The sequence below is a fragment of the Pterocles gutturalis genome, unplaced genomic scaffold, assembly GCF_000699245.1.
Source record: "Pterocles gutturalis isolate BGI_N339 unplaced genomic scaffold, ASM69924v1 scaffold35555, whole genome shotgun sequence".
NCBI classification, from domain to species: Eukaryota; Metazoa; Chordata; class Aves; order Pterocliformes; family Pteroclidae; genus Pterocles; species Pterocles gutturalis.
In genome coordinates, this window is record NW_010142010.1 from 2,740 (window position 1) to 15,695 (window position 12,956).

The 12,956-nt window shown below is 40.0% G+C and overlaps 1 protein-coding gene across 1 annotated transcript; it reads left to right on the top strand.

Annotated features, from left to right (window-relative positions):
* The first annotated feature begins 2,858 nt into the window (after nt 1-2,858).
* VDAC1 (voltage-dependent anion channel 1) lies at nt 2,859-11,851 on the top strand. The gene is made up of 8 exons (XM_010084230.1): nt 2,859-2,925; nt 3,587-3,636; nt 4,299-4,451; nt 4,543-4,595; nt 6,172-6,399; nt 9,466-9,616; nt 10,004-10,061; nt 10,875-11,851. The coding sequence occupies exons 1-8, from the start codon at nt 2,859-2,861 to the stop codon at nt 10,964-10,966; spliced, it is 852 nt and encodes a 283-aa protein (XP_010082532.1). The 3' UTR covers nt 10,967-11,851.
* Nucleotides 11,852-12,956: the final 1,105 nt, after the last annotated feature.

The following is a 12,956-nucleotide window of genomic DNA, read 5'->3' on the forward strand; positions in this document are numbered from 1 at the left end:
AGAGTTATCAAGCAGAGATGATGGTTGCAGCCAGTCCTGACGTTTGCCAAGGGCACGCTGGGGGTGTGCTGCCTGTTCGGCTGATTTTGATTTAATTGCCCAGAACTGCATCGTAGGGTGAAAACTTTGCCATCTGTGACACTGGAAGATACTCAAATTTGGCCTGCTGGAAGTGCTTGTCTTTAATGAAATCTTCCCTAGGGCTGGCTCCTGGGTCCTGCAGCTCCAATGCTGTCCCTCCGGCAGTTACAAATCAGGTGTTCTTGGAGGTTTCATTCAAGAAAATAAAAATATTTTCCTACTTAGAACACATTATATGTACTCTGCTTGGCCTGCTCGGTGCGGGAGCTGGGGTATGTAGCCACTCTGAGCTATTTGCACAGTTGGACAAGGATAAAAACAATTAATTTCATTTTGGTCCTGACCTACCCTGAGTTAACATGCTGGGCTCCCGGTGGTGAGAAGCAAGGGCACTTGGCCACGGCCATTCCTTGATCCTTTAAGAGTTTGAATCCCTGTTAAGCATGCTCGTCTTACAACCTGCACTCGCACAGGATGTAATCAGTTTTGTTTTCCATCTGTTAAACAAGGCTTCCGATTAGCCAGCACCAACAGAAATAATTATTTTTGTTCTTGCCGCCAACAGCCAGGTTCTCCACCAGGTACACAGCTCCTGCCATTTCCCACCATCAGGAATTTTCAACACCTTGCTCTGCGTGCACTACACATGCCTTTGCAGGGATTTGGCTTTCAGTATTGTCCCCTAATTATAGTAATTGCCTAAGTGGAGAGCTCAGCGTCTCCCGGTGCTCTGTCCCGCAGCCCAGCCGGAGCAGCCTGGCACCGCTCATCCGCCCGCCGAGCCCGGCACCGTCCAGGGGAGACACGCAGACCTCAGCGGGAGCCAAGCCTGGCTCCATGGGCTCCGATAAGGGAAAAACGTAGCCTACAAAATCCAACCCAAAAGTATACAGTGTTCAGTTTTCCATAAAAATATTTTTATTCTGTGGAGTGACTGTTGATAAAATCTATTTCCAAGGTGTAGCTGGCAGAGCAGTGCGTTCTCTTCCAAAGCGATGCTTATTTCATTTTCAAATATAGGGATTTTTAACATTTTTAATTTTTGATGATGTTAAATGGAAATACGCAGAAGAGGGTTCTCATGAGACCGGGCGGCTCTGGCAGGGAAGAAGCGTTTCCTGGACACATCCAGCCCTTAGTGAGTCCTCCCAGCCCTTGGCTCTGGCTGTCAGGTGTGAGCTCCAGGCAGGGCACTGTGCTCTGCTTCCAGGGACTTGAAAAAGAAGCAGAGGAATTACTTAAAGAAATATGCTAATAGTGGGTGTTTTGGTTTTGTTTTTTTGTTTGTCTGGGGGTTTTTTTCTGTGTGTGTATGTGTATGTGTGCGTTTTGGTTTTTGGGGTTTTTTTTGTGTGTGTGTTTGGTATTCTTTGTTGTTGTTGTTTGTTTTTTAAAAGCTGGTTGTGTGTTTCCACAACCACATCTGATCAGTTGTTGAAATGGTTTCTCCTGTAGACAGTGGTGCTTATAAACATCAAATCCCAGCTTTCATGTTTGCACAACAAACAGAGACACTTAGGTCTAATACAAGCAGCTAAAACTTCCTTGGAATATTTTTTTTTTTTTTCAATTTACCTGTTTAGCTGCTTACATATCTGGGGCTGCAGCTTATTCCTGAACTATACCTGGAAAGAGGGAACAGGACTTCTTGATGCATCCAGGTAGTCTCCATACCTGAACCTACATCACACTGTGCACCCTTGTGTCCTGCTTTATGTTCTGAGAAGACTGTTTGCTTGTATTTCGCCACCAGATGGGTTTTGTTCCCCTAGGACAGGGATTCTGCATGTGTGCAATAGCAATATCCTGCTTGAACAGGCAACAACTTGTTGGCTGGAGTGCTGGAGGCGTTGGGCGACTGCAGAACTCTCCATCTGATATTCCTGGGGTGGTGTGTGTGCCCAGAGAACTGCCTCCAAGGCTGCACACCCTTTGTGTTCAGAGCTGGCTGCTTGGTTTGGGGTTTAAAGGAACAGTTTTCTGCTGGCAGGACTGGCAGGCAATTTTTGTAAGCATTTGCACGCTTGTGTAATAAATTGCTTATTACTTCTGCATAACCAAAAAGTTTGGGAATATGGAATTTTAGTGCAACAGATGGCACTGAGACGGCCAGCTTTATTGGTATGATTGATCTCTTTTGCTTTTTTAAATTATGAAATCTTCTCTATAAAGGTGGAAGATGTTCACTGTTTCAGACTGTTTGACTCTGGTTCCCTCAAACAAAGAAAACTGAAGCAGAAGAATAACCGTTTATCGATTTTGCTAACATAAATGTTATCCATTTGCTGCTCTGAATCAGGGGAGAGAGATGCTCCTGATGCTAGATGCTTGTCCTGAGATTTCCTGAGTGGATGACTTGGGGCACTAATGGTTTACGTCACAGTGCACAGAGCTGTTGCAAGAGAAATGTTTCCGAGAAATGGTTTTAAAAAAAGAAGTCGCTCATTCATGCAGTGATACTGATAAGAGAACAACAGTTAACTCTTTGGAAAGGCACAGACAGTTGTTTTTTTTTTTTTTAATATATATTTCTTCTGCAACCTGATCTCATCCTCAGTGGCAAATGCATGGGAATTGCTTCTGCTGCCTAATGAGCAAAATCAAATCCCACTCTTTGTGATAGATACTTTGTGTTGTATTTACTCGATAAGTGGTGGATAGAAAATAAAACCGGCTGAAATGGGCTTAAGTTTCTTGTTGCATAAATGAATTAAATAAATTTCTGAAGATGGTAATTCCCCCCTCCCCCCCCCCCTTTTTTTTTTCTTTCCCCAGAAATGGCTGTTCCACCTGCTTATGCCGATCTGGGCAAATCCGCCAGAGATGTTTTCACCAAGGGATATGGTAAATAAAGCCAAAATAAGTTTGGTCTTTTGCTGTCTGCCCAGTTCCTGAAGCTGTTAGGATTTTATTGCTTTTCCCTGATAAATATTCCAGTAATTGCCATTAGAATCCAGAGAATTTTCTGTCGTAGCTTCACATTGCCCTTGCTGTCTGGAAAGGGAGGGTAACTTACTTCTCTTTTGACAAAGTTCTTCCTGTTCCCCATAGGGCTGTTGTCTGTTTTGCAAGAAAATTGAGTGTTGCATTATGGCTGTTTCCTTGTATCAGGAATAGGATCACTGATGTCAGTAATTTGCTTATGAATAAAATGCTGCACAGTACGAATAAAGACATTATTGCCTGATTTGGTCCCAATTTTATTGCTGAGGTCAGTAGGATTTAGAAGGGAGTTTTAAGAAATAAATCGGAAATGCTTTTCAAATCAACATATATGTAATTCATATTTTTTACTCATTTTATAGGTTTTGGGTTAATAAAACTTGACTTGAAAACGAAATCTGAAAATGAATGCTGCACAGTACGAATAAAGACATTATTGCCTGATTTGGTCCCAATTTTATTGCTGAGGTCAGTAGGATTTAGAAGGGAGTTTTAAGAAATAAATCGGAAATGCTTTTCAAATCAACATATATGTAATTCATATTTTTTACTCATTTTATAGGTTTTGGGTTAATAAAACTTGACTTGAAAACGAAATCTGAAAATGGACTGGTGAGTTTGGAAACACATTGAAACCCCAAACATTGCAATGTTCTTGTGTTTGCTGTATATTTCTTTTTTAAAGTAAATACATATCCCTTACCCTCCCCTGATCGTTCTTCAGATATATTACAACCTTGTATGTTACTTTGCATTGATAATTTTTGTATAATATACGAGACTGTGCACAGATTAGAGTAGAAGGGCTCCTTTACAACCATGGTAGTTGCTTTCTACAAAAATCACGTTGCTGTTTGGGGCCATCGCCATGGCTCGTGCTCGGAGGCAGTGTCAGTGCCTCCCTCTTTCTGTACGGGATTGAACGAGCAGAAATCTGCTGGTTTCTGAATGTGCTGCAGCTCTCTTGCTTAGCAGTCCCTATGGTTGCAACGTAACTGTGTGTTGGAGCCAATATTTAGAATATTTCTACGAAGCGTTTGCCACTTCTCTCTGACACTGATTTTTTTTTTGTGGGGCAAGAGTGTGTTGATGCTAATGACTAGCAAACATGTTCTTAAATCTTCCGAGAACTCTGCAGTATTGACTAATATCCCAAATTATAGTGACTAGTATGTTCTATAAGTATTTGCCTGCGTGCAAATATATATATTTGCAAATATATATATATACATACACATTATACACATTATATATCTTTTTTTTTTCCTTTTTAGGAATTTACAAGCTCAGGTTCAGCAAACTCAGAAACGAGCAAAGTTAGTGGTAGTTTGGAAACAAAATACAAATGGGTGGAATATGGCTTGATGTTCACAGAAAAGTGGAACACTGACAACACGCTAGGCACTGAGATTACTCTTGAAGATCAGGTAATTTTGGGCTCAAAAGATACAAATTTACAAATTCACTTATGACAATCTCGAACTATAAATCCAACCAGTGAATTTCTTTTCTGTTCAGCTTGCACGCGGCCTGAAGCTGACCTTTGACTCCTCCTTCTCTCCTAACACTGGGTAAGAAGTGAGTAAGCTTAAATGACAAAAAAAAGGCATTTTTTATTTTAGTTTTCCAGAATGCTGTCTTGCTTCTTTACTCCTCCTGTCCTAAGATACCGAGACAGTTAATAATCAGCCCGTGTATGATGAAATCATGTACATCTGATTTAAATTTTAGTATTAACAATCCCTTTTTAATCCTAAACTATGGCAAGGAACTTGAAAATTAGAGTCAGAATTAGAGTGGGAAGAAAAGGTTTTGTTTGCACTCCTGTTGCGTATTTCTGGCCATGTCAGAGGATGAGCTACTGTCTGCATAAAAGCGCTGAACAAGTCAGCTGTACTGCAGAGCTTAACAAGCTCCGGGAGCCAGTTGGCCACGGCTCTAATGGGTTGACACAGTAATTGGGCTTTTCTCCCGAGCTGAATTTATCATCTGAATTCTTGCTGGCCACAGCGTGCCTTGGTGGTGGATGAGTATTTCTGACACGGCGATTGGATGCCACGTTTTTATGTGGGCCAGAGGGATTAAGCAGCAGCTGTAGGTCTAGATGTTAGTTTATTTTTTCCCCCTGATTATCTTTTTACAAGCAGTGCTGCCAGTGAGTCAAAATATTCTGCACATTAGCTTCCCAGAGCAGCACGCTGCGCTGCAGGCTGCCAGGTTGTGGTCCCAGGGGAGTTTTCACCTTGTCTTCTAGATTGTGCCCAGCATTGTCAGCTGCTTCCAGTCCATTCCCAATTCTACATTAACGAGACATTTTGGTATTTTTGATAATTATTTCTTAGCTGGTAAGATTCTTAAAAAAATTAGGGTAACAAAGAGAAGAAAAAGAAATCTTAACTAAGAGTAGCTGAATATATTAGACGGAACTCTCTTGCCTTGCGAGGGTCTGCACCGTTGGTGTAAACCAATCTAAGGACACATGAGAAAACGCAGCTTTGGCCAGTAGTATAAAAAGAAACAAGTGACTCGTGAAAGTTTATTTCTGGCAGTCTTTCTAATGGCTGTAACCATGAAACTTCATAAAGCATCCTAAAGAGGAAACAGGGTGTCAGAGCCACTGAAACAGCCTGCTTCCTTAGCAGCAGAGACTTTCCCCCAGGCAGGCAAAGTAGTGATTTCTTGACGTTTGTCACAGTCAATGGAATTACCCTGTTCACTAGGGTTGTCTAAAAATTGTTTGTTTGGGACAGGCCAACTCCTACTGACTTTCTGTAGCAAACCTGTGAACTGCTACAGTTTCTATTCCTTCCCTGCATCTACCAAACTTCCAAAACCATCAGATTAGTTGGAGATGAGGATCTGTTTTTGCCACCTCCCACCTGGCTTATTGTGCTGCGGCTTTTCAGAACACAGCCCAGAAGTGCTTAGCGGGGTGCCACACCGCATTTTATTGCTCGATTGCAAATAATTCACTGTAGCTGAATTAGGGTTTTGTGAATGTGAAAGGTAAGAAGGTGACCTGGCTCTCCAGGTATGTGTACTTTGTCTTTGAGAACTCTTACACTGAGTTGAAGTAGGTGATTTGATTGAATTGCTACCTATGAGTGTACCTTTTCAAAGAGATGAGATTCTTTCTTTTCTCTTTAGGAAAAAAAGCGCTAAAGTTAAGACGGGGTACAAAAGGGAACACATCAACATTGGCTGCGACATGGATTTTGATATTGCTGGTCCTTCAATACGTGGAGCCCTGGTGGTTGGCTACGAGGGGTGGCTGGCTGGTTACCAAATGACTTTTGAGACAGCGAAGTCTAGAGTAACCCAGAGCAACTTTGCTGTTGGCTATAAGACTGATGAATTCCAGCTTCATACTAACGTGTAAGTATTGGCAGACAGGCATTAAAAAGGAATTGGAAAGGATTTTTCTGCTGACTGGAACAATGAAAGAGTTTCAGCAGTGGTGAAAGAGGGAATTTGTAATGACTTCTTCATTTAGGATGGCAAGCTGCATTTTTTAGCTGCATTAACTTTTTTTTTAATTATGTGGGTGAGGGAGTGCATGACAAGAAGGAACTAGAACTCACTGAGTGCCCAAGCATCCAGTGTCTACCTTTCTAACAGATAAAGATTATTAGAATCTATTAGTGGAATAATAAAACAAGTGGGTTATAAAAATATTCTTCATGGAAGTTGAAATAAAAGCAATGCCTTCCTTTTGCACATGTCAAAATTAAACAAAATGGTGTTTTGATCTGTAGATGAAAGAGTTAATCAGAGGATGAACAAGAACAGGCAAAAGGGAATGAATGAAAGAGATACGGACTGGGTTTGTTTTAGTACTGGAAGGGATATGGTGTAAAAGTTTGATTTAGTATTATAACTCCTAATAATCAATTTACACAAGCGTTTGTCCTTGCTGAATGCATGAACAGTGGGAAACCAGGACCAAATTCCATTGAAACCTTAATTTCTCTGCCTGCTGTTCCTCTTAAAAAAGCAATTTACATCTTTGAGGAAAACAGTTATTTGAGATTAGGCAATCCCTAATCCATTTCCTCAGCCCCCCCCCTTTCCCATTCTCTTGGGTAATTGGATATTTCGCATGGAGCAGAGCTATCGCAGGCTGTTCCCATGTGGGGGCTGAACAACTGTTCTGCTTTCCTGGAGCTGCCTCTTCAAAGGCTTTCTGTTCTGTTTCATGCTGTTTTTGCAGAGATCTGGTTTAGGAAGCTCAAACTGCCTTACAGAACAATTGAACCTTCACAGCCCAGGCAGTATGTTTGAAAGAGTGCCAAAGCACAAAAATGTGGGCAGAAAACTTTCATCGAAACAATGTGCGGGGTCTCCCTCCGCTCAGTGGTTAGGAGCTATTCCTTCAAGCACAATGACTTTCAACTTCGTTATACTGTCGCAGTTCAAAACATTGTATTATTGTTTTTTCCTATAAAATGCTGTAATTACCATTACTCTTAATTAAAACAACAGCAGAAAATAACTATAAGAACAGCAGGGGCTCAGATTGTAGTGTACTGTTTCTTGGATTCCTGAGGGTCTGTTTCTTAGGTTTATATTATTGCACGTGGATGATAAATCATCTTTAGGAGGATGCCTGGTTTGTTTATTTAATATTCATACTCTGCCAATTGACAGGCAAACCCATAAATGAGTGATATGAATGGAAATCTTATTTATTTTTATTACTAGATTAGTTAGGTATTTGATGTGTTTCAGCTTTGAAACCCATCTGCGTTTTTTATATAATCCCAGAAGCAGTTGTGGGGAACTCCCATCACCAGCCTGCTCGGTTGTTATATCCAAACAGTTCAGTGGTTCACAGGGATGCTGCGGCAGAGCTGATAATTTAACTAGGTGGGGCTTGAAGCATCGTCTTTTGTTCCTGGCCCTTTCACAGACCAGCTGGGGACTTCAGCAAGTTACTTTCCTTAATGGTGTCTTAATATATTCATTTTCATAGGGGGATAATGTTTTCTATCTGCATCTGAAAAGTGCTATTTACTACTGTTAGAATCAAAAGGAGGTTTGACTTTTTAGTAGTTATTTTTTAAAATAATAAATAATAACTAAAGGGAGGTAGGGCTGGATAATTTCTAGTTTTAAATATGACTTTCCTCATTTTTTAAGCATAGCTCAGACCGCCCCCCCCCCCTAATGTTGCAGGTCAAGACAGAGCTGTGTGGGAACCTTGCACAAAATCTGCCTGTATAACCAGCTCTCCTCAGTCCTTTTTAACCCCTCCTTTTCTTGAGAGCCAAGCACATGCAGTTAGATGTGAGCTTCAGTCTTATCTGAAGTAAGTATTGTAGTGTTTTTCTGGAAGAATTGCTCTAATATTTTAAAAGGCTGCTGCTATTGCTTGAACTTTTAAATAGGCATACCACTACTGTTTGTGCAACCATTATGAACTAAGGAACATCAGGCCAAAGGGGTAAGTGGAGAGGTTCAAAATCTGGCCCTTTTTTTAATTCACTAAAGGTTTGGTATACTCTAATAATTGAAACCAGATTATTTCATAGTTTAGAAATAATAATTTTATTTGCAGAGGTCTTTCTGTGGTTTAAAGCCCATTTCGTGCAGAATGTTTGTATCTGCTTTTAAGAAAATGAGTGAAAATGGAAATTGAGGTACTCACTGGTTTACAAGGAGTGCAAGGCTTTTAGAAGTCTTTTGCTCTTGTTTTTATGATCTACATGCTCTAAAGTTTTGCATTTTATTTACCACACTGTATTCCCGGTGTGACACTGGTGTCAGCAGTAATTGGAAGTGGTGCTGTAGCAGTGGTAGGCGGCTGTCATCATTCTGCTGTGGGCCAGTGCTTTCTGCAAAATAAAATTAGTTTTGTTTCTAGTACAGAGACATGTATAGCACAGAGGTACCATAAGGACTATTGCAAATGGCATTCATTTGCAAAAGCCAATGGTCTTGGACATTAAATTGGCATCTTCACTTGTGATACAATTTGTCTGTGTCTGGTGAAAGCACGCTGCTGAGGCAGTGTTAGGATGAGTGCTTGGGCTCGGTAATGGGGGTACAGCCCTTTCAGCGCGCTAGAGAGACGTACACCTGGGGAAATAATTATTTCAGAGATACGTAGAGAAGAACAAATCTCTTCACTACAAAGACTCACATCTAGAGAAAAGGGAAAATTGGAAGCTGTCATCATTAGTCTATTTTTGATAGTTTGTCATGGCTTTTTTTTTTTCAGTTTCATAAGTTGTTTGTTGAAATATAGTAACCATTAATTCATTTAATCATTTAAAAACAATTTCATAACCCATCTGGCATAATGTCTCTATCTTAGTTGTTATAGGGATATTAAATGAGATGTAAGTGAATGTTCTGCAAATATAGATATTACTGAAAAAAAAAAAAAAAGATTACTTTTTTGGGGTGCCATTTAAAACTAGACTAATGCATTTCTTCCAGGAATGATGGAACAGAATTTGGAGGCTCCATTTACCAGAAGGTGAATGATAAACTGGAAACTGCCGTGAATCTTGCTTGGACAGCCGGTAATAGCAACACTCGCTTTGGAATAGCAGCCAAGTATCAGATCGACCCAGATGCCTCTTTTTCTGTGAGTGCTATGCATGTGCATTTATCAGCATTTGAAAACAGGCTCTCGTAATGGAAATGTGAAACGACCTTTGCATAGTAAAGTACGGTTTTGATGCAGTTCTGTGGTGTATAGTTGGTGCATGCACCTGTTTCTCTTGGTTTTGGCAGCATGAGAGCACAACTATTGGATTTTCCTTAAAAGTGACACAATGTTGTGTTGTATCATTGGACACTATTTCGAGATTGTGAATTTGAGGCAAAATTCACTATAGACTTTTTTTTTTTTTGTGATTTAAAAGATTAAATGCTTTACCTGCTACAAGGTTTTTTTTTTTTAATTTTCAAGAGGGAGGGACTTTGAAGAAGGATACAAAAGTACTTACATACGGTATTTTTTCCCTTTAAGGCTAAAGTGAACAACTCCAGTCTGATTGGATTAGGATACACTCAGACTTTAAAGCCAGGTAAGTCTATGCAGAAGAAATTCAGACATCAATAAACAATATTTTAGTCTGGAAATATCAAAGGGTTTTTTTGTGGCAAAATGTGAGTGGTTTAGTAACATTGCTATTCTGCATGGCAGCCCAATGATGAACTTTTTCAGGGACTGCTCTGTTAATTTTGAATGTTTGTTAGAAGCAGAATTATTAGAGACCACCATCCGCCAAACAGTCAGATAATCTTTTATGTTGATACAAAATGTATCTACAATTAGGTGTTTCACAGATAATTAAATGCATTTTTAGTACTTTCAGAGGCTTCCTGTTACTGAGCTTATTTTTCTTGAAAATGTGACTTTCTCAAGGTCCCCTGGTCCAGGGAGAGGACAATCTTACTGCTGTGAAATTGTTTTTACTGTAGTCTAATAAATCTGCTGCCAGAATACCAAGCAGATTGATATATTACCGTAGACAGGGCTTAGGCCTTTTCACACCTAGATCTTAAAGTGTTTTTAAAAAGGCAGGTATGTATCAAGGTCACAATTTTTCATAATACTTGACTCTAAAATTAGATTAAGCAGTAGACCAGCAGCAGTGAACTGACTCAGAGCTTTAATTACTTGGAGTGATAAAAAGCAGAATCTATCACTGTGGTTTATTATAACTTTCATAATTCAGAAAGATTTCATGTCTGCAAATTGTTTTCAAATGCCCAGACCTTACAAGGCTAGCCACCAAATTACGTCAACCTACCCACCCAATAAATTAAAGCAGTAACACAGAACTCATTCCAAGTTTTAACAGTTGTCTTTTCTCTCACTTTTCTCTATTTCACAGGTATCAAACTGACATTGTCAGCTTTGTTGGATGGCAAGAATGTCAACGCAGGTGGTCACAAACTTGGTCTAGGATTGGAATTTGAAGCATAAGAGTGATTCTGCAATGTCTACTTTGAAAATACAGCATAGCTACCTTCAGAATATAGTGTACCTTTCAATGTTTCATGTCTGGGATGCAAGTATTGCTAAGTATCAGTCCTGCTAGTCCTGGTTAAAGACAGCTAAGCTTTAAAAATGATGTTGTTAAAGAAATGGAGACAAAAGCATAAAAAATATCCTAATTCCAGGCTTTTTCTTTTTTTTAATGTTATTGCCCATCACATCTGTCAGCTGCCACACGATGAGAAGTAAGAAGGTGTTGATTACCTTTACAAATGTATTGAATGCACAAGGAATATGTTAATGTGGTATAAAAACAGATGTTAAGAATCGCAGATCACTATATTGTACTGTTAATTCTGTAAGCAAAATGTTCTGACACTTAAGGTTTCAGTTCCCAGTGGAATATGGAAACTTGTCTGAAAAAAGGGATTTTTTTTAAATTTTTTTTTTTTTTTTTTTTTTTAGATAGGCATTTCATGAATGGTTTGTCTTTTTTGGTTATCTTACACCTACAGCTGTCTCCAGAATGCTTTAGGTTGTCCATTTTGTGTCAGTCTGTTGCGGAAGAGGTTTGATGTGACTCAGCCAATACTACCTGTCCTGTGTTGTGGTTCCTTTCCCTTGCACTGATTGGAAAGCTTGTAAGACGGGGCCATAATCAGGGAAGAGTCTTTGTAACTGCAATCACATAGTTGCGTCACTAAATTTCAAATGGACTTTTGTTTTATTACCACTTTTTTTTAGCAACTAAATGGGTACATTTTTAGACAGTCTTCCATTTTGTGTGGAACTAGACCCCAAAATGCTGTACTTGACACTACTAAAAATGGATGAAAAAACCCAAACCCAACTTGAATAAAATATTGAAATGTCACCTTTTACTTTGTCTTTATGTTAATTGTGAAAACAATTTTGTATTAATTCTTGGCTCCAGAAGCACACTGGCAATATCTTGGTGCATATTTTGTACCGCAGAAACAAAAAATACTTAAGATTTAAGTTCCAGACACGGACCTCTTCTTAATGCTTGCTGAGCTCTGGCAACTACATATATGCACGTGTTTAGCTCATGGAGAAAACATGATAAAGTGACTTAACTTGATGATCTTTAAGGTCCTTTCCAACCCTGACCTTTCTATGATTCTATGACTTGTTTATCTTTCTTTCATTGCAGAATTCACTAAGGTGAATTACCTTTCTGTAAAGAAATAGGTGAGCCATGAACGGTTATCAGTTGGGATGAACTTCAGGGGCTTTTCATTAAAACTTTGCATTTTTACACATGTAGGCAATCGACAGAGGTGGTGTGCAGAGGGCAGGAGGCTGTGGTTCAGGAGGACGTGCCCGATGAGGCAATGGTGTTTCGACACCGTGAGACGGGTAGATCTGCCTCAGCCTGCAAATTGTGGAACGCCTTCTTCCCTCTTATCACAGCCGATTCCTGAGTATTTCCTAGTATGTCTTATCTCAAATATTTAACTTAACACTCATAGGGGAAGCAGCCCTCTTCTGGATTTCACCAATCCAAACAAATCACATGCAGGCAGTTCACAGTGACTTAGCAGATGCTTGAAATTAATTTCTGTTCCTGTATGCTTGTGTAGCATGTCCCTCTAAGCCTTTGGCTTCCTCGTTCTTGGTTTTCTCATGCTTGAGGCATCTGCATTTTGGAATTTCTTCTCCCATGATCAGCTTCAAGGCTTCCCTCAGGGCTTACATCACCTCACTTGAGGAGGGACAAGGAAAGCATTTCCATAAATCTATCAAATTATGCAAAAAGTGTTTGTGTCAAAGCCCAGTCACACACACAGACACTGATGAACAGCATCCCTGGGCTGTGGCTCTGTGTGGAGGGCCCAAACCTTAACACCAGCCTCTGAGGGAAGTAGACAAACCCCTATTTTCTGTCACAGGGCTGTATGAGCTTCCTGCCCGCTCTCGGGCCCTGGCAGCGCCACCAATACCCCGGTGACAGCCC

What these genes read in the sequence shown, in the direction of transcription:
- VDAC1 (XM_010084230.1), top strand. Translation starts at nt 2,859, where the DNA reads ATGGCTGTTCCACCTGCTTATGCCGATCTGGGCAAATCCGCCAGAGAT. An exon ending in CGAAATCTGAAAATGGACTG is followed by an intron (nt 3,637 to 4,298) that starts GTGAGTTTGGAA and finishes TTTCCTTTTTAG; the next exon opens with GAATTTACAAGCTCAGGTTC. An exon ending in ACCCAGATGCCTCTTTTTCT is followed by an intron (nt 9,617 to 10,003) that starts GTGAGTGCTATG and finishes TTTCCCTTTAAG; the next exon opens with GCTAAAGTGAACAACTCCAG.